This window comes from Hemitrygon akajei, chromosome 8 (assembly GCF_048418815.1).
Source record: "Hemitrygon akajei chromosome 8, sHemAka1.3, whole genome shotgun sequence".
Lineage (NCBI taxonomy): Eukaryota > Metazoa > Chordata > Chondrichthyes > Myliobatiformes > Dasyatidae > Hemitrygon > Hemitrygon akajei.
This window is the reverse complement of record NC_133131.1, coordinates 132,723,687-132,749,401: the sequence shown is the minus strand read 5'-3', so window position 1 is coordinate 132,749,401 and position 25,715 is coordinate 132,723,687. Positions and strand designations below refer to the sequence as shown.

The 25,715-nt window shown below is 42.6% G+C and overlaps 1 protein-coding gene across 1 annotated transcript in view; it reads left to right on the top strand.

Annotated features, from left to right (window-relative positions):
* LOC140732269 (sperm microtubule associated protein 1-like) overlaps positions 1 to 25,677 on the top strand; it is a 48,485-nt gene extending 22,808 nt beyond the window's left edge. Inside the window, exons 2-4 of the mRNA XM_073054659.1 lie at positions 23,269 to 23,889; positions 24,446 to 24,545; positions 25,086 to 25,677. Of these exons, the coding sequence (XP_072910760.1) occupies positions 23,650 to 23,889; positions 24,446 to 24,545; positions 25,086 to 25,243 (498 nt within the window). The 5' untranslated portion in view covers positions 23,269 to 23,649 and the 3' untranslated portion in view covers positions 25,244 to 25,677. The remainder of the gene's footprint in view (positions 1 to 23,268; positions 23,890 to 24,445; positions 24,546 to 25,085) is intronic.
* The last annotated feature ends 38 nt before the right edge of the window (positions 25,678 to 25,715 follow it).

Sequence of the window (25,715 nt, the reverse complement as noted above, 5' to 3'; positions counted from 1 at the left end):
TATACATTGAGGAGGAAAGGAAATAAAAACAAAAGAAAAACTCATCTAAGCTTACATTTTAATTAAAAGTTTCAAATGATGTGGCCACACCTCAGGTTGCCATTAAACCAGAGTTCCATGCTAAAAATGTATTAGGCCTCTGAGCATAGCAGCTCATGGAAGGTCCATCACTCCAGGGATCTGACACAGCTTGCTAAACACCACCTGCTTTCAGCACTTATGAAGAGAGAAAGTTCTTTTGTTTTTAGTTTATTCTGCAATGATGGTAATGTGATAACTTTTGGTGTTTTTTATCAATCATATATTGAAGTTGACTTTTTGCTTAATTACTCAGGACAGTAGCATGCAGGCTGTGATGGCTCTCTTTGACTCCAGTCCATTGAGTTCTGGACTCAACAGATTTTGTCACAGAGGGCATTGGCAGGGTGAGAGGATGAGTGGTTTAGTAGGTGGTGTACTCCTCCCAATAAAGGGCCCAATGTTCTCATTGTCATTCCTGGGTCTTATTCTCCACTCTTTTCCCAAGAGCCAGTGGGGATATTGCAATTTATTTTTAAGGTGGTTTTGAGAACATCCTTGAATTCACTGTCCAATTAATAATTTCTTGCCTTGACAGGCCTGAGTGTTTGTTTCAGGTGAGTATGAGATAGGGCCTTCCAGTGGAGCTGAATGAATGTAATATGGACCTCAGTACTGGGAATGTTGGCTCAGCTGAGGGCACTGCTATTGATTTGTTTATCCAGTGGATTTTGATGCTTTTGCAGAAATAGCACTTTGGTATCACTCTAGTGCTTTGAGGTGCTCACTACAGGTAGTCCAAGCCTCAGAAGCACATTGAAAGGCAGGTATATGCTACTGCTTTGTGGTCAATGCATTTTGTACCAAGGTTGAGGTCTGGATCCATTTTCCTTAAATGTCTAAAGACTGTACAGTTGCACTAAAGGTGCAATCATTACATCAAGGTAGGTTTAATCATTGATAAATGTCTTCACAAATATATAGCCTTTAAGGTGTGGAACATGGTCCTCATTTTCCAGAATCATAATACACCAAGGAATTGAGCATGGGAACAAAAAAAAACCCTTTTGCCTAACTTGACCATAGCAAACAAGACGTTTTCCTGAGCTGTCTCTTTTTGGTCTTCCTGAACTGGTCCCATTTCCTTAACAAAAATATTCAACCTCAAACTTTAAAATAAATAATTTGCCAATCATCAATTAATGCTTGCCAACAACAACCCCAAATTCTTCTACCCTTTTGAGACTAATATTTCCTAATTTCATTCCTGAAAATACAGACACTAGTCTGTTTCAGCCTAGTCCCAGTCTTGGAGTGAACCTTTATTATTGGAGGTTTATCAAAAAGCTCAGATTTAGGATGGGGGAAACAAGTAAAACATTGCATTCAGTGCCTTAATTATAAACAAAGTGCCTTTGACCAGGACAACCAGCATAGTGCTGACTGGTAGAAACAATAATACGCATTCGTATAGTTCACTGATGATAAAAACTATAAACGTTTACCATTGCAACGTTATTGCTCACTCCCTCCTGCCAAGTACAGATTAGCAGCAGCCACTTCTTCACAGAGCTGTCAGTCAATTGAAGTTAAAATCGTTAATGGTATTTAGTACTTAGCCAGTATAGAACATCAGGCATGATTATATATTACTCACTTCACTGTGATTGATCTCCTCTCATTCCTACTTAGACATCGGAATTACTTTTTTGCATTCTTAGGGAGAAAACCACGTGGCCAAAAAGTGAATGTAATAAAATATGTAATCAATTAAGTGGCAAATTATAAACACAAGAGGTTCTGCAGATGCTGGAAATCCAAAATAACGCATACGAAATGATGGAGGAAATCGGCAGGTCAGGCAGCATCTACGGAAAGATCCGCGTTTCCGGCCGAGACCCTACGTCAGTCTTCCTTTCCATAGATGCTGCCTGACCTGCTGAATCCCCCAACATTTTCCTGGTGGCAAATTAGACGTCTCTACGTTTCCAACATAAAATCATAAACTACAGGGAAGTTAATTTATCTTTATGAGTTTGTACATTTTTTATGGAAGGGTAATTCAGAGAGTGGGGTTCTAAAGCTCGTTCTATCTTCTCACGATATGCAGAACCAAATTAGGACCGACTATGTTTTGACTTGTATTTGTTCCTATAATGTAGGAAATTCACGACACCGGAAATAATCCTTTTGTTTAGATGTAGTTGGGAATGTGTTTTTCCCCCCAACGGATCAGTTGCATTTGCAGCTGACTTCTACAACACAAGATCCGCAATCTGTATCTGAGAGCGTGTTAAGAAAGTCATGATTAATATTTGTGCCTTTGTTAGTCTCAAAACACGTCCAGTAGATATTCGACACCTATAACCCCTGTGCGCTAGATGTGCAATGTACCCGGACGAAGTTTGTGTTTGAAGGTGTTCTTTTCCTTTCAATAATTTCCTCCTTTGTGAATTTCAACCTTTTCCCTCGAATAATCATTTGTTCGCACATTCACGGTGATAGCAACGAGTACACACAGACCTGTACGGTCCTCTTGCCAGCGTTTGCTTTCAACAAAACCAACCGCGATGCGCTTACTCTGGTGACCTGTGCCAACGGGAGGATATGACCTCGAATTAATTGCTGGTAGTTTCCACCTATTTAACGCTACCCAGGGTACATATATTTTACAACAAACATTTGTAACCTACTGACCCCAATGAACTGTAAAGTTTTCATAGAAGGGCACAGATAACAGAAGCAAGACCATCAATCACGGTGACCACGGCTCGGATCAATACTGTGGCGGTGATAACCGGCTGATGGCAAACAGTCAATGAGACTTCACGCAGTAATGGGCATAGAATGGGTATGCATTGCATTGACAAAGAAGGGCGTTCTTCGTCTTTCAAACGGAACTAGTTTCCAACCCGAAACATCTTTTTACAAAATGAGATATCCTCCCTTTCCCATTAAAATGTTGATGTAACATATGTAGAGATTTAACAAGAGGCAAAGCCGAGAATCTGGACAGATGGTCAGAAATGAAAAGCCGAGTCAGATCCTACTAAAAAAGTGGAGCATTCTTTGGGATACTGGTTAACCCTTTATCGTTGTAACTGGGCACTCCGTGATCAGATTCGGTTAATTACTGTGTCCAGGTTCTCTTCACCAAACTAGTTTATTTACAGTTGAATACACACCTTGCACATGACGGACAAGTAGTTTGCCAACTTCTTTATTGGCCTCTGGACGAAATAAACTATTTTACGTTGGAACTGTTTAAAAGTACACACGTTACAGTGAATTACAGGATTATTTGTAAATGTTTTTATAAATTATTGTACTGCAAACCAAGGTTAACAGTACGCCTGTATTTTGTCCGTGACGGACGCTCCTTTACGGGAACTTAAATTTGTTTCTAGGACAGAGCAACACAAAACAAATGAAGTCGTTTTCCGATGCAGTTTAAAAGTAATGCTTCAGGCTGGAACCTACCTGGCCTGACATTAAATAAATCTTGCAGAATAGTTAACAAACTTTCAAACAAAAATTACAGTATGAAGTTTACTAATCACATAATGGGATTACCCAGTGATTACTCAGCGGTTCGCAGATAGGTTTAACACACACAAAACGCTGGAGGAACCCAGCAAGTCAGCCAGCGTCTATGGGTGGTGGGTGGTGGGTGGTGGGGGATGGGGGGGGTGGAGATAAGCAGTCGGCATTTCGGGCCAAGGCCCTTAATCGGGAAGTTAAGTAGTTGCCTTAATATTTAAAATAATTTCCCTGTTCTTCATTGCTGTTCTGTCTCATGCCTTATCTCCGAATCCCTTCTTTAGGAAAATTTTATATTTATGCTTTCCTTCAATTAGTAAAGTTTTACATTAACCGGGTTTGCAGCGTACATTTATTCTAGCCTCTGCTGCCCAATTGCCTTCCTTCTCACGTTTCCTTCCCACAACCCCTCATCAACCTCAGCCTCCCGCTGCACTTCCCGATTTCCCAGCTCTCAGCTCCACCATCGCAGCTGCCTCTCCTCACCCCTTCCAGAAAAGTTTTCCAACACAGGATTGCGACTACACACTCAGTTTTTAAAGTACACGTTTGAATTATGCACTAGGTGACGTTATATCGAACTGGGTAGATGATGGCTGGCGTCTGATTGGTTTGGCTGGGGATAGTGTTAAGATAGCAACTATTATGAGAAGAATTTATCAGAGAAGTGTTTGAAAGGCAGAGTATCCAAGCAGATTTAGCATTGGAAATTGTCAATATACACCAAAAAGGGGAATGAAGGGATTAGAATCCGACAAGTTTACAGAGAAGAATACTTTGGTAACTGATCCACTGGCCTAGAGTAATAGGGAAGAGTGAGCAATCTGATCTGGTGGAGGGTGTAAGGAAAAGGGTCGATAATTATAAGCTTTGGCAGCAAACATAGAGACTAGAGAGAGACAAGAAGGTGTGGAATGTGGAGAAGAAAAGAACCACCAGTCTATGGAAACCTGGAAGAAAATCTTATGATAGGATTGTTGAGGAAAGGCATAACCAGAAGTGAGAATGTAAAGAATGCATGAGAAAATACCTTTCTAATTCATAAGCAGAGTACAGAAAGTTGGAGACTCAGCTGGGTATTGAAGTAATGATGCAAGTGGAGTGAGAAGTCAAAAGGATGGAGAAATAAGGGACAGTGTGAAGGGAAAGAAAGAAATTGGTCTTGGCCTGAAATATCAACTCTTTATTCCTCTACACAGATGCTGTCTGACCTGCTGAATTCATCTAGCATTTTGTGTGTGTTGCTCTGGATTTCCAGCATTTGCAGAATCACTTGTGTTTATGAAAATGGCATAAGGATGCTCTTGGAGCACTGCGTACCATTTTGATCACCTGGTTGCAGGAAAGACATGGCTAAACTGGAAAGAGTGCTGAAAAGACATGACGATGTTGCTAGGGCAAGCGGGCCTGAGTTATAGGGAGCGATTGACCAGGCTAGGCTTTTATTCCTTGGAAAGTACTAGGAGAATGAGGGGTGACCTTATTTAAAATTATGAGAGGTGTAGATTAGGTGGATGATAACAATCTATTCCCCAGGATACAAGGATCCAAAACTTATGGCATAAATTTAGGATGAAAGGGGAAAGGAAGCTGAAGGGCAACTTGTTTCATGCTTGAGGTGGAGTATATGGAATGAACTGCCAGAAGTGATTGAGGGAGTTAAAATAGTATCATTAAAGAACATAAGAATATATGAAGTAGGAGCAGGAGTAGGCCATCTGGCCCATCAAGCCTCCTTCGCCATTCAGCAAGATCATGGCTGATCTGGCCATGGATTTATCTCCACCTACCTGCCTTTTCTCTGTAACCCTTAATTCCCTTACAATGCAAAACTCTAACCAACCTTGTTTTAACTATACTTACTGAGGTAGACTCCACTGCTTTATTAAATATATTTAAGACAACATGAATAAGTACAAAGAAACATGAATAAGTACATCAAGGGGAAGGGCTTCAAGATATGACCAGGAAATTGGGAATAGCTGAGTGAGCACCATGGTCAGCATAAACTTGCTGAGCTGAAAGGCATGTATCTGTGATGTATTGCTCTATCACTATTGTGTTAGAGGAATGAAAATTGACAATATTTATGAAGAAAGTGGAAACAGTGAATAAGTCTACAGAATTAGACAGCGTGATGTTGGTGCTGTTGTATCTCAAGAGATTCTTACTTTACAGCAGGCTGTTCCTTATTTCTCTCACCTACAGTCAGCACAAAAATGTGTGTTATCTAAATGACTATCACATGGGAACAAGGGAGAGGTGTGGTGTACATCAACTAGGTATAGACATGTAATATCAGGAAGTACAGATCATGAAGAGACTCTGCCACTGTCCAGGTGACTCATTTGCTGGGGTTGTCATTTCAGACTTCATAACGTATGTTACTTTGTATATCAAAAGAATCATGTGGGACTAGAGTATCAGGTACCGAGGGAGTGAGATTATATGCATTTGTTAACCTGAGCCTATATTATTGAGAAGGAGGCCTCATGGCCAGCCGTGTAGCTTCCCCTAAATGCTGTTTTCCCTCTTCAGGATGAAGAACAGCCAATCCCTCTCCCTTCATAAATCTTACACAAAACTTCTCACAACCCTACACCAGACTCTACTAGATATATCATGAAATATTCCTCCAGGTCAGACCAGAGCTATGAATTTTACCTTGTTTTTTTACTGTTTGTAGATCAATGGTCATTTGTCCAGTGTATTGGGTTCCTCAGCTACTCTTCTTTCAGTTCTCTCAGTGTTAGTATGCAGCTCCAGAAGTTCCAAGCACAAATGCATTGTGGCAGCTTCCAGCAGTTCTGTAACTCTGGTTTGGGTAAAACAAGTGGACGGAATTCTGAACATGCTACCATCTTCTGTTCTATTTTGGTGGCTAAGCATATAAAAATACAATGATCTGGATGATGGGGTGGTAAATTGAATTAGTAAGTATGCAGATGATACTAAGATAGGTGGTGTTGTGGATAATGAAGTAGGTTTTCAAAGCATGCAGTGAGATTTAGGCCAATTAGAAGAGTGGGCTGAAAGATGGCAGATGGAGTTTAATGCTGTTAAGTGTGAGGTGCTACATTTTGGTAGGACTAATCAAAACAGGACATACATGGTAAATGGTAGGGCATTGAGGAATGCAGTAGAACAGAGTGATCTAGGAATAATGGTGCATAGTTCCCTAAAGGTGGAATCTCATGTGGATAGGATGGTGAAGGAAGCTTTTGGTATGCTGGCCTTTATAAATCAGAGCATTGAGTATAGGAGTTGGGATGTAATGTTAAAATTGTACAAGGCATTGGTGAGGCCAAATTTAGAGTATTGTGTACAGTTCTGGTCACCGAATTATAGGAACGATGTCAACAAAATAGAGAGAGTACAGAGGAGATTTACTAGAATCTTACCTGGGTTTCAGCACCTAAGTTACAGAGAAGGGTTGAACAAGTTAGGTCTTTATTCTTTGGAGCGTAGAAGGTTGGGGGAGGGCTTGATAGAGGTATTTAAAATTATGAGGGGGATAGATAGAGTTGACATGGATAGGCTTTTTCCATTGAGTAGGGGAGATTCAAACAAGAGGACATGAGTTGAGAGTTAAGGGGCAGAAGTTTAGGGGTAACACGAGGGGGAACTTCTTTACTCAGGGAGTGGTAGCCGTGTGGAACGAGCTTCCAGTAGAAGTGGTAGAGGCAGGTTCGATGTTGTCATCTTAAAAAAAAATTGGATAGGTATATGGACAGGAAAGGAATGGAGGGTTTGGGGCTGAGTGCAGGTCGTTGGACTAGGTGGGAGTAAGTGTTCGGCATGGACTAGAAGGGCCAAGGTGGCCTGTTTCTGTGCTGTAATTGTTATATAGTTATATATAGTTATATACTATTATAAAATATTCTCATAAGGGCTTAGGACAGAATTCCTGATATTTCTTCCTTTCTATCCCTAAGGATCAGCAAGTGAGATGTGTTTTTCTTACACTAGCATAGATTGGCAGCTATATTGAAATAATGTGAATAGCTGGAACTTGCTTCAGATCCTCTTTTATTTTCATTCTTGATCCAGTAAGTTACAACTTCTTCATAAAACTGAGGCATAGCATTTAACAGTTATTGTATCATCAGCTGTTATGCTGTTACAATACTATGTTTAGCAGGCCCATATTATCTCCTTTTAAAAGTTTCTATAAGCATTCATCTTTTTTTATTCCTCTTGTGATTTTCTATTCAAATACAGTATTTGTTTTCCCACTTTAAATTTCTTTCACTCCTCGGTATACTGTACTTCTTGTTCATTCTGTTCAATTTCATACAATTTTCTTTCAAGGCATTTTTCTAAAATCATCCATTATGAATCCTACTCAATCAGCCTTTAATCAGATATACGTACAGTACACAGGCCTTTGTTAACAGAATAACCTCGCTGGTGGAAAGTCATCATTGCTCCACTCTCAGACAAGAGAAAAGCTGCAGATGCTGAAAATTCAAGCAACACATACAAAATGCAGAAACCGGCATAAGCACTGGCTCAGGACAGACTTTAACTTTTAATTCACAAAATGCTGGAGGAACTCAGCAGGCCAGGCAGCACCTATGGAAAAGAGTACAGTCAATGTTTCGGGCTAGGGCCCTTCAGCAGCATATTGTTCCACTCCCCCTGACTCTGGTGGTAGATTACTGCCTGAGCCATAAAAAGGGAAACTATCCTTTTCGCTAATTACAACACCAATTTGCATTTACTAAGCAACATTGAAGCAGGAAAATTTGCCAAGAAACTTCACTGGAACATTTTGGTCAAAACTAGACAAATCAATTAGGAGAGGTGACCAAAAACATGACCAAAGGTTTGGATTGAAGAAGTGAAGAGAAAAAAAGGTAGAGAGACAGAGTGCTTAGGAAGAGAATTCTTCAGTTTAGACATATTCAGCTGGAGATCTGATTTTTTTAAATGTTGAACTGAATAAAGTTGGTGACAATTTAGCGACCAGGTGTGGAAAGAGCAGAAATTTGACGTTCTCATAATAGGAAGAAAGTGATAGAGAGGAAAATAGAGGAGCTGCTGGAGAGGCAATTAACACAGGTCAGTGAGTATAGGGGTGAAAAGGATGTTGGAAATATTCTGCATATGCTCTTGGCCATTGTGGTTGATAGGTGTGAGGGCAACCAGGAGAGCATTGGGTTAATTGAGACTGGAGCTATGTTGGAGGACATGAGGAGGGAAGCCTGTAAATATAATGAGAATTTTTAGATTAGAAGCACCCAGAACTGGGAAGCATGGGTGAGTACAGAAGTCATAATGCAAGTCTGGGTATGGGATATGAAACAAGCAGCTGAGTTTTAAATGGAGCAAAGGTTCTAGAAGATATAGTATGGAAACCAGGTGTAAGTGTTGTAAGAGTCAGATCTGCAGATGACAATACAATGAAGTATCAGCAAGTGGTTGAAACAGGGATGGAAACAAGCGACATTTCAGAGATGGAAGTAAGTAGTTTTGGAAATGGAGAGGATATGCAGATGCAGGTGCCCAGGGACAAATGGGACTGCAGTATAGCGAAGGTTTAAGGTCAGACTCAGTAGTGGTCACAGGGCAGGATTAGAGGGGAAATGGTGACTAAGAAACGATTTTGTAACCGTGTTGAAAACAGTGTGTTTTAATTTAACCGCTCTCTAAAACTGGATATCAAGAAAGTTGCTTAGGAAATCACAGTTAGTCACAGGAGTCAGATAATGCCAGCTTGGACGTGTGTTTTTCTGTAAGGTGCTGGGTTTTATTTACCATGTTCTTTTATTGTATGCGCTCTGTGGACGGCAAATTACTGCCACATTCCAACCGCAACATCCAAATGAGGTCCATGGCTTGGATAGTTTTGTAGAGCATACAAAAGGCATCAATATAATAAATTGCTATAATTATCCATCACAATGCAAGTCTCGGCATTAAAGTGATTTGGTTTCTGGCACCGGGAATCGTCCAACAGGAGTACAGGTCAAGAATCTAACCTGCACAATTCCTGCGCGCAAGACATTCCATTAAAAGTTAGCAGCAGCAATTCACCATCGCCGAATGATTTACACTGTCTCCTTCTGAGGTGCAAAGCCTAGGGCAAAAACACTACAATATTAAAACCGAAATATTGCTACAAATTTTCGTGGCAGGGATTGTACAGTACTGTGTGAAAGTCTTCGCCACATAAGACTTTTGCATGTACCGTATATTGGTTAAAATAGAAAGGTGGTTGGGGAACAGAAATAAGAGTACTTTGTGTTAGCTTAGTAGTAGTAAGTGTTATTTGGCAACTGCAAAAAGAAAATCAGTACTGTGCAAAGGTCTTTAGGCACCTTAGCTATATATATGCGGTTAAGACTTTTACACAGAACCGGCTTCTTCAAATCTTAGACTCAAACGACCTGTGCTCAACACTTAGACTAATCCCCATAAGTTAGACTTGCATGTCGTATCCATTTGGTTGCTTTCAGTGAGGGAGAAAGGGTAACAGAGTTTTTGAGAGTTAAATTCTGCTTTGTGTGGTCCGAGCCGGCGGAGCCTACGGGCGACACCTGCCGGAGGCACTGACAGATTGTACAGTGCCGAAAGCTGGTACCCAGCTTCTTCTGCCGGTTCTCACAGCCAATGGCGTGCTTCTCCACTCCGATCTGTCCAGAATCATGAAGGTCACGTTGTTAAAAACATGAAAACCCCTTTCAACCCAGCCCGGCAGTGCCTGGAGAGAGAAAGGGAAAAGGCGCTGGGAACCCCAACACATGCGCTCTTTCAAACCAGCAAGGGGGCTGGACGCTATTCACATACGGAAAACCGGGACCTTCATCTGAATATTATGAATTATGCAGTCATTTCATATCGCTTCAGAGAGCGCTCAGCAATTAAATTAAATGTAAGATGGCATGATTTCCACGCTGTGCAATCTTTAGAAGATAACATGTTTAAAACTGTGCACAATTAACTTCGATTTCTTGGCATCTTTCAGTTTCCGCGTTATTAGGTTTAAGCGTTGTCCAGGGAATTCCCCTTTTACACCGATTTTATTTTGCAGCATTGCATTTGTCTAGCCTGGACATACATGGTAACACTGAATCTCTGCTTTACGCAAGTGCTCAATGCGGACTGGAACTATATCATATGATAGTTGTTTCCTTGTCCAAATAAAATTTAAGTATCACGTTTAACATAAAATAATGGAGAAATCTATTATTTATAAATCTATTATTTGAGGGTTCACAATTCTAGAAATATAAAATTACGCTATATATCCACCACTGTATATTTTGTACTGCTGACCACAATAACACAGACAATACGCTTGCTGTTGCTTCATTAAAGTTACAATTTTTAAAAATACTGAAAATGCATACACTAACCTGTGACATCATACAATATCGTAATGCCGTCAATTTTGTGTTTGCTGCTAATGACTTAATTATTTCACAACTTTTCACCCAGTTTCTTGCATCTATCGGTCTCGATTATTTAATAAGCTCTGCGGTGTTGATAGGACAGATTTACTGCAAGTCGATCCCAAAAAAAGATACACGGGAACAAAAGAGAGCAGGCCACGTAATATTGGTGAAGAGTGAGCAGGGTTAACTTTTCAGCTTGAAGATATTTAATCAGGGGGATAATTATTAGACACAAGATAATGTTCATTGATAACTTGTGAAGTTTATGATTAATTTACCTTCAGACACTTTTGAAAATTCTGTTTTGTAATTTTCTCTGAATCAAATTAATGCTATAATGTATTAAATGGAGCTTCGAATAATATTCTTGAAAGATCAACAGTTGCATTCAAATAAAGTGCTTATGGGCACCGATTTCGAACTAAGAAAAAACATTCAGAATATCATCACAGAATAACCCTATTAAAGGTCACTATAGCTCAGACGATCAAAACATCATTAAAAGTCCAATGAAAGCAAGAAGAGGAATACAGATATACATACACACACACACACACACGTGTGTGTGTGTGTGTGTGTGTGTGTGTGTGTGTGTGTGTGTGTGTGTGTGTGTGTGTGTGTGTGTGTGTGTGTGTGTGTGTGTGTGTATGTGTGTATATTTGCTCCTAACAAAGCATGGTACAAGAGTCGATGAAGCTTAAAACAATTATTTGTTGCGCATTTCACAGTGAGAGTCGCTTTAATTATTTGTATAATAGAAACCACTATAAGGATGCTTTTAAATAAAGGCTACGTCGTGAGGCATACATATGTATTTTTCCTTTTCAGGATATTGGTGGCTGAAAGAAGGTTCAGCTGTGGCATGTGTCTCCCCCTAGCGAACTGCCCAGAGACATGCAAAAAAAAACAAAGCCAGTGATTACTCTGCGCAAATCTCTTATTTACGTTGTAAACCCAAACAGTCATACATAAACATAAACACACTTAGAGGGACATTTTACCCAACCGCAGGTATTTGTGAATAAAATAGATGTATTGAAGAAAATATAGTATAAGAAAATATTTGTCAAAACTCCTATTTAATAAAAGAACTATTGTGTTACTCAAACTTTTGAGTATACTTCACGCTCAAGGCATATTTAATTAACTAAAAAGGTCAATTCTTTAATGCTGTTAGTGGGTGATGCACAATTAATATATGCTGTAGAGAACTGCCATAATTGGATTGGGACTGTAAATTTGAGAATCAAATAAATATTTTAATTTTGCTGCATATTGTCAGCTTTGCAGCAACTCCATTATACCGATGAAAAAGAATTGATATTTTCAACAGGATTTCCGCAAACTAATTCAAAGAACCATCTATCTTGTTTGAACTGCATGTAAAAGTGAAAAGTGTGAAAAAGATTCACATTTATGTGACATCTTCCATGTCACAAAAATGCCTTTATAGTAAAAGTAAATATATTCTAAAGGATGTAGACATTCTGGAAAGGGTGCAAAAAGCTTTAACAGGATTGTCCCAAGAATGTGAAATTATATCAATGAGAAAAATAATCTGGGGCTCTTTTCTCTTATAAAGAAGATTGAAAGGAGGACAAATAAAGTTATTTAAATCTTTGTTTTTTTTGTGAATAAGCAGAAAAGTGTTCCCATTTGTTTGAAGAGACAAACTAGAAGTCATCAATTTCTGATTAGCAAAAATTATTCAGGCCATGCCCTCTTCTCCTTGCTACCATCAGGCAGGAGGTGCAGAAGCCTCAGGGCCCACACCACCAGGTTGGGGAACTGTTATTACCCTACAACTATCAGGCTCCTGAACCAGCGTGGAAAACTTCATTCACCACAAATCTGAACTGTTTCTATGACCTAGACTCACTTTCAAGGACTCTTTACAATTCATGTTCTAGCATTATTTCTATTTGTAGTTTGTCTTCTCATACACATTGGTTATTTGTCAGTCTTTGTTTATGTATAGTTTTTCATAAATTCTATTGCATTTCTTTTTTCCTCTGAATGCCTGCAAGTAAATGAATCTTAAGAAAGTATGTGGTAACATACATATAATTTGAACTTCAAAATAATATCAATAATCTTAATGTAATAAACTAAAATAATAAGAGTAACAAATAATAGGAAATAATGAGAAATAACTTTACCCAGAGAGCAGTGAGAATAAAAAGCCTGTGCCCATAGGAAATGGTGGGTCTAAATAGTGTAGGCCAGAGGTGAAACTATGGCATGTGTGCCCAAGATTTCACACACAAACATTCTGTTGTCACTCAACATGCAGTGTTCACCTCAATTCTATACATGCCACCCACAATATAAGGATACATAATGACTATTTTTAATGCCAAACGAATCAGTGAATGAAAATTTACAACCAGGAACAATGAGATGTTTTCACAGGAAACGTCTTAAACCAGCTTGATACCAGCTAGACAGTTGCAGGAATATGTGATGAAGTTTGGATAGTAAAAGGCTACAATAACAATACTATTTAGAAAATAAGTTATTTTTCAATTTTGTTTAAAATGAATAATTTTGAAAAGGTTTTCTAAAATGCTTCATTTATTTTCATCTGCCTCTGTTTCAATCCCTCCTACTTGCAAAAGGTCCATATCCCTCCATTCTCTGCAAATTCATGTGTCTATTTAATAGCCTCTTAAAAGCCTCTTTCACATCTGCCTCCTACTACCCTTGGTGGAGTGTTTCAGATACCTTCCACTCTGTGTAAAAAATCTTGCCCGCTCATCTCCTCTGAACTATATAATCGCAGATAAGCATATTATAATAAAGTTACAGAACATAACATCGGAGCAAAACTTGATCAGCCTGCTTGGATACTTCACAATTTTTGGCGATGTGTTATTAGTTAAGAGTTGGTGTATTTGATCTGCAGTTTTCGAATATTGCCAATTTGTTTCCAGTTCTGTTCTGATCACATCGGTGTGTGGCGGCCTCCGGTGGAATATAGGCAGCACTGCAGAATGAACAGAACCCTGTCTCAAACAAGAGAAAATCTGCACAAGCATCACACACAAAATGCTGGAGGAACTCAGCAGGCCAGGCAGCATCTATGGAAGAGTACAATCGACGTTTTGGGCCGAGATACTTCATCAGGACTCATCAATCCCGTCTCAGCATGAATATGTTACAGCATGAAAAAAAATCACAAAAGATACATACACAACTGCAAATAATCGCCCCAATCATTTTCAATACAAACAATTGAAAAGTTCAATTTCAATTTAATTTATTGAATGTCATGTTTATATAATATGTTCCCTTTTCCAGAATCTAACTTAATCTTAGTTAATTGTCCCAGGAAGAGTATTATCAAAGTAAAGTTTTATATACTTGCAAGCTGTAGCAAGATTGTGGAACATTACATGCGGACATCGAAATTCACGTTAAAAATGGCTCATTGGCAGATCTTGGATCATCTCCCAATTCCAAGTCCTTCCAGCCCTTTCCAGTCCTTCCAGCAATTTCCAGCCCTTCACATTTATTACCATGTTGGCTCGTCATGCTCATGATGGAGCCACTAGTGTATAGATTTCAGATTGTTCTGAAGATTCATTGTTAGAACAATATAAGGAATATGGATGATATATGGGCCTTTTGGCCTAACTTGCCCGTACTAAGATCATACCTTCATTTGACCCTTACACCTTACCCATACCTCCATACACCTTCATTGACCCTTATCTCTCTCACCCTTTCCCATCCATGATCCTGTCCAGATGTCTTTTAAATGATACCTGTCTCCACTACTTGCTCTTCCAGCTTATTGCACATCTCCACTGTCCTGTGTGAAAAAGTTGCCCCCTCAGATCCTCTTTAAATCTTTCTTTCTCATCTTAAACCTATGCCCCTAGTATTACACACCCATAAACTTTGAAAAAAGACAGTGACTATTGACCTTAGATATGCTATTCGTAATTATATATTAGTTGAGATCACCGACCGCCAGGTTCATGGACAGCTTCTGTCCCTTTTGCATGGTTGCCTACCAAAATAAGATGGACTCCTTACATCGTACCTCATTATGACCTTTCACTTTATTGTCTGCCTGCACTGCATTTCTCTGCAGCGTTTAAACGCTATTCTGCATCTGTTGCAGTTTTCCCTTACACTTACACTGATGTATGAAATGATCTGTAGGCATGTCATGGAAAACGAAGTTTTTTTTCCACGTGCACGTGTGGGTGGCGGTGCGCAGATACGTCTCTATCAAAGGAGGTGCAAGGCGCTCCCTCCCTCCCTCCCTCCCTCCGCAGGTCACCCGTGCGACAAGGTGCAGCGCCTGCTCAGCTCCCCCTTCCAGGCTACAGCACCCAGGGACGGAGTAATTGGAGGTTGAGTTTAAAACGCTGGCGAGAGTTTATTCACTGAAGAATTGACAAAGATACACAGGTCACTCGAAACGGACATCGTTTTGGAAAGCGTAGTTCAAGACAGCGACGAACGCTCAGCGCACCTAACTTAAATAGTATAAGGGCGCACGAGAGTTACAGATAATCAGCACGAAAAAAAAGCTTCAGGGACCGATTAACAGGTGAAACAACCCACAATTAGGTACATTAATGGTATTCAGGTGAAATAGAGCGCTGAGGGCTGAGACCTCAGACCTGGGGGTGGGGCACCCGCTGATCCAAATGGTTCATGACAGGACCTCGCCTCCCAGCTGCACAAGACGTTTAGAATGGCGAATGTTAAAGTCCATTATCAGTACAGGGTCCTAAATGGCCCGAGAAAGAACCCAGCACCTCTCCTCAAGACCATATCCTTCCCAGACCACCAGATACTGCATCTTGCCTTGTACCACACGGGAGTCCAACTACCATCAGCAATGCGGGAAGGCGGAGAAAGCTTGGATACTGCAGTTAGGGGGCGAAAACATGCAGGTTTAAGACTGGGCGCGTGAATGCGCATGGTTCGTGGTAGCTTCAGGCGGAGAGTAACGGTGTTGATCGGGGGAATGGACTGATATAACCGGGAGCTAACTTCCGGGATTCGGCGCTGTTAAGGATCTTTTCCTGAACAGTGTACTATCTCATTTGTCCTACCTTAGGTTGATAGCCGCACACGCTGTCCAGAATAAAACGATGGACCTTGCCGTTCCCGGAAGTTAGCACGGGATCGTTGGCCTTCGACAATTTGCATCTTTGAACTAATTGATGGGCTGACGGAACACTCAGCTCACGCTGCAGCTCCGGAAACAATGCTGGAGAGTACTGTGAGCGAACGCCGCTCTGATCAAATGGCAGCTCTAAGGTGCAGGATTCCCCGAAACCAGACATTGAAAGGTTCTCTCCAAATCCTGGTTCACCCTCTCTGACCGTTCATTGGTCTGAGGCGGAAGCCGGAGGTGAGCAACTGATTGGAGGGCTGTGGAAAGCCGGCCAAGAATGAGTGGAACCTCAGGGGAGTGGATAGAGAAAACGGAACAGGCTCCACATGCCGGCCGATAGCAAGTTTGAGAGGAGGTATGAAAACAAAACTGTCCTCTTTCATTCCTCCTCTCTGATAGTCGGTTATCAATCCGGATTTCCGGGTCTCTGAGACTCTCCAAATCTTCAGCTGGATGTCTGGAAGGTCGTTATTGAGACCCTGATCAAATATGGCGCTCGGCACCTTCACGTTGCAGCCGCTCTCTGCAGCGGAAGTGCAGAATTCCAGCGAGTCCTCATTGTTCCAGTGAAGAGATCTACATCCACATCGGGCAGGGCAGGGCAGGGCACTGGATGTTGTCTACATGGATCGTAGTAAGGGTTTGACGAAGTTCCTCATGAGAGACTGATCCTGACGCTTGGAGTCCTTGGCGAATTTGCTGTTTGGATTCAGAACTGGCCTGCGCATAGAAGGTAGAATAGTGGTTGAAGGAACTAATGGGAGCTGGAGGTCGGTAATTGATGGTGTGCTCGGAACTCAGCTGTTTGTGATATATATATAAATGACCTGGATGAAAATGTAGATGAGTGGGTTAGTAAATTTACAGATGATACCGAGATTGGAGGAGTAGGCAGACTGGCAGAGAGTACAGCGGGATGTAGAACAGCGGCAGATATGAGCTGAGAAATAGTAAATATAGGGAGACAGTGCGTTGTCACGGGCAAGAAGATCCTGAAGAGTGTCGCTGAGCAGAGAGACCTTGTGATCTCAGTTCATTGCTCCGCAGGTCGGAGGTGGCTTTTGGAATGCTTGCTTTTATTATTTGAGGCACTGAATTCAAAACTGAAGAAGTCGTGTTGCAACTTCATAAAACTGGTCAGGCCACATGTGGAGTATTGCGTACAGTTCTGGTCGCCCCGCTATGGGAAGGATGCTGGTGCCTTGGAGAGGGTGTAGAAGAGGTTTACCAGGATGCTGCCTGGTTTAGAGGGCGTGGGCTGTCATGAGAGATCGGATAAACCTGGGTTGTTTTCTCTGAAGCGCCGGAGGCTGAGAGGAGATCAGACCATGAGAGGTGTAGGCACACCGGGAGTATTTGTTTCCTGGGCATTAAAGCTGAGAGGGGGTATGTTCAAGGGGGTTGTGAGGGGTAATTTCTTTATTTAGAGTCGTGGACGCCTGCAATGCGCTGCCTCGTACGGTGGTAGAGACTTTTTAGAGATGTTTGAATAAGCACATGGATGCAAGAGAAATGGAGGGATATGGACGTTGTGTGTGTGGGGGGGGGGGTGTGAAATTAGTGTTTTGGTGTTTCTGATTTGATTTTTTAGCAGGTTCGACACGGCATTGCGAGCCGAATGGCTTGTTCCCGTGCTGTACTGTTCTGTAAGTTCAGGATCTGAAGTGGGAGCAGAACATCAGCTCCATCCTGAAGAAGGCCCAGCAGCAGATGTATTTCCTGCGGCTCTTGAGGAAATACGGTCTGCCTCAGGAATTGCTGCTGCAATTCTACACTGCAGTCATTGAGTCTGTCCTGTGCACCTCCATCATTGTGTGGTTTGGAGCCGCCACCAAGCAGGATAGAACCAGACTACAGCGCACAGTGAGGACTGCCGAGCACATCATTGGAGCCTCCCTGCCCTCTATTGTGGACCTGTACTCTTCCAGGTTGAAGAAGAGGGCGGGAAACATCATAAAGGACTCCTCCCATCCTGCGCACGGACTGTTTGATCTGCTTCCGTCTGGTAGGCGCATCAGATCCCTCCAGACTAAGACTAATAGGCACTGGAGAAGTTTTTTCCCTACTGCGGTCACTTTGCTGAACAGTTAACTGCCGGTTAACTGTCGGCTAACTATTACTTGGATTGCACTACCTGTATGTATAATCTATATTTTCATTTATATTTATCATTATTATTGTTATGAGCAGAGAGACAACATCTGCCGGAAGTAAATTCCTTGTATGTGCACAGGTACTTGGCGATTAAAGTCTGATTCTGATTCTGATTAAAGCGGTGGGCGAATCCTCCCATGGTACCGTTGTCCGAAAGGGGACCCTCCCGAAAGGAGACCCTCCCGAAAGGGGACCCTCCCGAAAGGGGACCCTCCCGAAAGGAGACCCTCCCGAAAGGGGACCCTCCCGAAAGGGGACCCTCCCGAAAGGGGACCCTCCCGAAAGGGGACCCTCCCGAAAGGAGTGAGGTGGTGTAGGCAACATTAATTCGATTTGAAGGTAATTTGGAAGGATGTAACTCAAACGTTAAGGAGCATTGTATCAGAAAGAAACAGCTCGGAGACCGGTAGGTTTAATGATCCTTCGCGGGACTTGTGGAAATCCGTGGCAGGACGCAGAGCGACTGCTCGGAACTAGGACCAATCTCAGGAGGACGTAAATCTCGCCCACCGGACTCGGAGAACCTCTGTAGTGAGGTGACAGGCCAAAGCTTTTCACACACCGCTGGGTCCATGACGGCTCAGTCCAGCTGTCAGATGAACCCCGGCTAGCGAACCGAGCGAGGCGCGTAGTAACTGGACACGCGTGTATAAAACTCCGGCTGGAATTCATGCGCAGAATCAGTGAAGATGCACCAGTCATTTTGACGAGGCCAGTTCAAAACTGGGCGATGAGTGCTAGGCGCCCGTAACTTAAATATTACAAGGTCGCGCGAGAAACCCTCCGTTATTAACAAACAGTATGGGGGGGGGGGAGTTCCAGGGAGCAATTAACAGGTAAAAACAAGACTCAAATGAGTAAATTAACGATATTCATGTGAAGCCGAGTGCCGAGGTCTGGAGCCTTCGGGGGCGAAGCGACTCCCGCTGATCCAAAGGGTTGGTGACAGCGCCTGTTCAGTCTCGTAATAACTTCAAGGTCTCCAGTCTAGGCAACAATCACGTGAATCTTCTCTGCATTCCTTCCAGCTCAACCACATACCTCCTAAAGCTTGACAACCAGAAAATCTTTTAAGTGGTCTAACGTTTGTACAAAATCTTGCATAAAAACTTTAAGAATATATTGTTAGCAGACTTTCTAACTAGCCTGCTACTAGCTTAATTGACGATTCGAACATCTTCACAGTGAAGGATAAGCAACCAACACATAGTTCCTTCTTTCCGCTTGCATTTTTTTTTGTACAGGAATGTTACATTCATGACTTTTAAGAACCTGGCAAATTTTGGCTGACCATGATCAACACGTCCACTGTTCTTCAAAGACCCGGGATACAGTCCATCAGCACCAGGGGACGTTTCAGCCTTTATTTACATTGGTTTGCCTAGTTACTAGTTTTTCTCTTGTGAGAGTGGGGGTTTTTTGGTTCACCCTTCACCTTACCCCTGAATTTTGAACAATTTTTAATGCTACAATGCATTAAAGCAATTTTTAATGCTTGATGCAAAAGAATCAAGGAAATTGAAGTTTCACAATCAGCAGAGATGGAATACCAGAGGAATATTTAGAGTAGAGGTTCCCAGGACCCCTCGCTCGATAGTATTGGTCCAGGGCATTAAAAGTTATGGAATTCCGGGCTTGGAGACATAGATTCATGGAGTAAAACAGCAAAGAAATGGGCGCCTCAGACCATCATGTTCATGACGGCCTCTCTGTTCATCTACAATAAATCCATTGTCCCACTGGGAGGGAACTACCACAAGTTGGTCTTGCCTGACTAAGATATGTGTAAAAGAATGATTAGATTAGAAATGATGTGTGTGTAGAATTGTAAATCTAACCTTTAAGTGATGGGAGCCTCAGTGCTAGTAAAGACAACTTTAGTTATAAAGGAAGCAAACTGGGGAGACAACACAAATGGAATGTGGGAAAATCAGGATGAATTAGAAAGAATAGAACTGGATCTTAAGTATAACGTAATTACAAAGTTCCTGGATTGAAACTAGTTCTCAAGATGAAAATCATTTAAGTTATTTTCCATTACTCCCAACACACGCCATGCAAGATTCATCAAAATGTCAGCATTTCAAATCTCTGGATTTCCTCACCTCCCCAGCACCAGCTCAAACCACCCAGGCTCCCAAATCTTACCTTCATTCTTTTCACAATCCTTGGTCTTTTTAAAGCTAAACAGTGCAAACAATTTATCTTGGTTTTGTTTTAGGCCTTGCCAAAGGAAAAACATAATTAAAGCTGATTTTCTACATTTCCTTACATTTGAATTGTGGATATGGCTGCAGCACCTGAGGCGTGCAGTAAAGTAACAAAGGCGACAGAAGCTTTGTACCATCCAAAGTTGCCTCCAGTTCATGAGGGACTAGGCAAGCAGTTGTCTTCTGTAAAACAGTCAGCAACTGTTAGCTTTGCCTCAAATTGTCATACATCTCCCCAAGTCAGTAGACCTTTTGTTCAAGCCCAAACACAGCACCTCAATATGTGTGCTGAACCTCCAGTGCAGTACTGCAGGACAGCTGCAAAGTTGGAGAGGCCGTCCTTGGTTTTTAAAAAAAAGCAAATCTGTCATATCACATAGACCAAATTAAATCTCATAGTGCAGTTTGGAGATAAAGGGGCCTGCTCATGATCTGTCTGTTATCTTTTCTTCAATCAATAGCTGACCTTGGGATCTTGGTGTGCACAGAGTGGACGCTGCATTTCCATCTTTTACAACCGTGACCACATTCAAGCTTGCATTCAGTGGCCACTTTATTAGGTACAGGTGTGGAACCCAGTATTGTATTCTGCTGCTGAGCCTTTCCAATTGCAGGTTCGACCTGTTGTGCATTCAGAGATACTCTTCTGCATACCACTGTTGTAACACGTGGTTATTTGGGTTACTGTCATCTTCATATCAGCTTGAACCAATCTGGCCATTCTCATCTGACCTCTCTCATTAACAAGGTGCTTTAGCCCACAGAAATGCTGCTCACTGGATGCTTTTTGTTTTGTTTCTCACTCCATTCGTTGTAAACTCTGAAGGTCATGATGTGTGAAAATCATAGCAGATCAGCAGTTGCTGAGATACACAAACCACCCCATCTGGCACCATCATTCCACAGTCAAAGTCACTTAGATCACATTTCATCCCCATTCTGTTGTTTGGCAGAAACAATAACTGAACCTCTTGACCAAGTCTGCATGCTCTTATACATTGAGATGCTGTCACGTGATTGGCCGATTAGATATTTGCATCAATGAGCAGATATACATGCATACCTAATAAAGTAGCTATGGCTACTGAATGTATTTCACTGGCTTTGAAGCTCTTTGATGCACCTTAGTGTTTGACAATGATAGTTCAGTCTTACTTTCTGTTTTTGCTTTAGTTGAGTATCCGTATTAAGCTGTGGAGATTACAGAGTTAAGGAATGCTACAAAAATAAAAGATTGTGTACTGTCAGTGTTGCTTGAAACAGAAAGCTGCCAACAGGATAGTGAGTCCAAATTGATAGAAGATACCATGCTAAGACTGGTCTAAAATACAGGTAATTTGCAGAATATTTGGTTACCGGACAAAAGTTCAAACAGGTGAAGGATTCCTGCATTTTTGAGTTACTTTAGTCTGGTGAAGAATCCTGAACCAGAATAGCTTTACAACAGGCACTTTGGAAGGGTATAACAGAGGCTGGATTGTTCCCAATGCAGCAGGCGTGGGGATAGGGCAGGGAAGAGGGTTTCAATCTAAGCAGGTTTGTAGCATAATATTGACACGCTCTGACTCTGATAAATCAGCGTATAGGAGGGGAATTTGAAAACCTGGTTGAGTGGCCTCAATGTCGGCCAAACCATGGGGCTGATTATCAACTACCGGCAGGAGAACTGGTTATATCACAGTCTAGAATGGAAACACTAATGCCCAGGAAATGAATCGGCTACAGACTGAGGTGGACACAAAATGCTCTGCAGATGCTGGGGTCAAATCAACCCGCTGGAGGAACTCAGCAGGTCGGGCAGCATCCGTGGCAACGAGCAGTCAACGTTTCGGGCCGAGACCCTTCGTCAGCACTGAAGAGGGAGGGGGCAGGGTCTCTAGAAAGAAGGTGAGGGGAGGGTGGGAAGGCGAAGGCTGGTAGGTGTCAGGTGAAAAACCAGTAAGGGGAAAGATCAAGAGGTGAGGAGGGGATAGGCAGGAAAGGTGAAGAAGGAATGTAAGGGGAAAGCACTATGGGTAGTAGAAGAAGGCGGAACCATGAGGGAGGTGATAGGCAGCTGGAGGAGGAGGCAGAGTGAAACTGGGAGGGGGGAGGGAATTACTGGAAGTTGGAGACTGAGGCGGACAGCCCAGTCCTTCACAGGAAATTTCTCCCCACCACTAAGTACATTTACATGGAGCGCTACCACAGAAATCACATCCATCATCGAAGGAAACCTTCATCTAACGATACCCCCTAATATCGGGCAGGAGCCTTGGGTTCCACACCACCAAGTTCAGGAACAGCTTTTATTACCCTGCAAGCTCCTGATCCAGCGTGGATAACTTCATTTACCACTGCTCTGAACCGATTCTACAGCTTATAGACTCACTTTCAAGGACTCTACAACTCACGTTCTCAGTATTTTGTTTACAGTTTTGACTTCTTTTGCACAGTGATTGTATGTCTGTCTTTGCCTGTTTATGTACCCCTCCCGACGTAAAACCATTGTATTTCTTTTATTTCCGTAAATGCCCGCAGGAAAATGAATCTCAAGATACACCTAGTTTGGTTATTAATTTACTTTTAACTTCGAACTTGCGGGAAATATCAGTGGACTGTTTCCTGGGACACAGATGTACAGGGAAAATTGACCAAACCTGGGCGCGTTATGTGCCTCGGGGATTAGGTTTGTGCAGTGTGCCGTGTCGGGTACTTGGGCAGCGTCACCCATTTAAGCGTCTACGGTCACATTTTTGTCGATAGAGAATCGGCACAAAGGAGACATTTTACAATATAAACGAGACTCCAATCTGCTTCATTTCAGATCGGACAGTTGTGGGTCAGGAATTTTTGTTGTTGTCCATGCTGAACCATTAAATACGCTGAAAGGACCATCCGTGTTTCGGGTTGAAACGCCGCTTCAAGACTGACGCAAAACCCGAAACATGGGCAGTGTGCCCCCACAGATGCTGCTCGGCTCGCTGAGTTTCTCCGGCTAATTGATTTTTATTTCCTAATGTGTCGGTTTACTAGCCTGTACTGTACCTGTTTCTAGAGCAACACCAACAAAACAGGTTTGTTCCCGATGCAGAATCGTTTCTAAGAAACCCAATTCCGCGCCTTTGTCAATCCCGTGTCGGAGATTGTTCCATGAGACACATCGCCAGCTCCTCCCCAGCTCAGTCCCGTGTCGGAGACAAGGACGATGAGACTCCCAGGGCGCCTTCGCCGCTTCGCCCCCTCTCCCCCGGTCGAAGAGCTGCGGCGGAGGGAGAGGGCTTTCCTGCTGGACTGCGTGGCCGTGAGCTCCATCTCTAGGGAACACAGCCGTTCAGCACCGCGATCAGGAAGCATTATCCCTCCGTACAACCCGCAAAGGGATCTGCACTCGGCCGCCTATTTTAGGACGAGACCTCTCCTCCCACTGCTGAAAAAGACCGGCCAGGTAAGTGGACCAGATTGTCCATTCTGCACTCGAACACACTCCGCCATTCAACAGCAAGCGAGCAAACCTGCAGATGCCGGAAATCTGAGCAACAATTACTCTTTTCCATAGATGCTGCCCGACCCGCTGAGCCTCCCCCAGCACCGTCTGCGTGTGTTGGCCGTGGCTGACCCGATGTTTCTCGGGTCTGTTCTCCTCCCAGATTTCTTTGTTGGTTAGAAACCCATCTCAGCTTTGAATCTATCCGTTCCATTTTGATAATCGCCCTGATGTCTGCTGGTCCGGGGCTGCAACCAGTAGTTAGACTACAGCAAATTATCACTCTGGAGTGTCAGGATTGAGTTCATTTCATCGCAGTTCCGATCGCGATCTCATTCAAATTCCAACACTTTTCCCGGACATTGAGAAAGGACCACTAAAACAGATCACAAATGTTCATTACGGTCTACGGAAGCACGCTGTGTGATAGTTCTGTGGTTATATTTTACTAGTGTTCCAGCAATAGATTAAGGAAGCGCCGGTGTAAATATTAATGAAGTATTTTATCTATCCCGAGGCGGCCGGTGGGACCTCCGTCCCCGGCGCGGTGACCGATCGATCCCAGCTTTCTGGAGCTGCTGCCTGTTACCTGCGAGAAAGAAACAAAAACGGAGCAGGTAAAGAATGGAAGGGGTGGGGGGGGGGGGGGAGCATTTGGCGTTTCTTCAGTTCAGCAACACCCATTGGTTTGGGGGTGGGGGGACTCTATCAGTGGGGGAGGGCGTTTCCGCTTTGAGTCACACAAAATCTTCCAGCAAGGGCGAGGAATAGGGGGCCGAGTATATAACAGTCGATTCGGATTAAGGGCGATAGTGATCCAAAAAAAAGATTATGAAAATGGCGAGACAAAATCATAAGATATCCGAAAAACTGAAATGTAGGAATAATGCTGGAGACGAGCCGGCAAAATAGGAGAGAATATTTACTGTGTAGGGGCCGAATTCGCCCGCGTCGCGTAGAGATTAATTCTGCACCAGGATATGTGTATCGTGTGCACCTTCCCGAGCTCCTGGTAGCCAAGTAGTTATCTACAAATAATCATTTCTTGAGCAGAACAGCTCTTCGTCTTCATCGGTAAAAAAAAATACGCTTTTGACGTCCTTCAGAAAAAGTAATGCTTTGTTTTAAAAGAATCACGAGGAGTCTCTCTCGCACAGGTCACTCGGCAGATCAAGTGAAAGGCCACTCGCTCTTTCTCACGGAAATTAAGCCAGTATTTGGATACAACGGGCTCTATGGGTACAGGAGGAACACACCGACGCTGCGAAGACTCCCGTCGTCTTTCGGTGTCACCACCCGATCGCCCATTCACTGATCGTAACGCAGTCGCCGCTCCGTAGTCTGCTCGAGCTCGGCTCTTCTCCAGTTTGGGTCTCATTAGTGCTTGGCTTGCTCTGGTTGATAGGTCTAAACCACGAGTAGATGAAACTGCCAGCATCTTTCTCTCTCAATGTTCACACAAGTCGTTGCTAAATTGCATTTCTTTGTCATTTTGCCAAAATCTACCAAATATTTCTTTTAAAAATGTGTAGTTGAAATGAGATTGAAACGAGTAAATGTTAAACTGCAGTTGGAAATGTCTATAATTTTAACCGTCAATCTACAAAGCTTTTGTTTCGGTTGTACCGTGTACGACTTCAATTGTAGTATTCTGCATACGAATCCGGCGCTTGATCCTTGACCATGCCTGGCTTTGCCAGAAAACGTTGTAATTACTAGAATTCTTTTGAAAATATACTTGCAATCGAACCTAAGGCCACCTAACTCCTTACTAACTGCATAGCTTA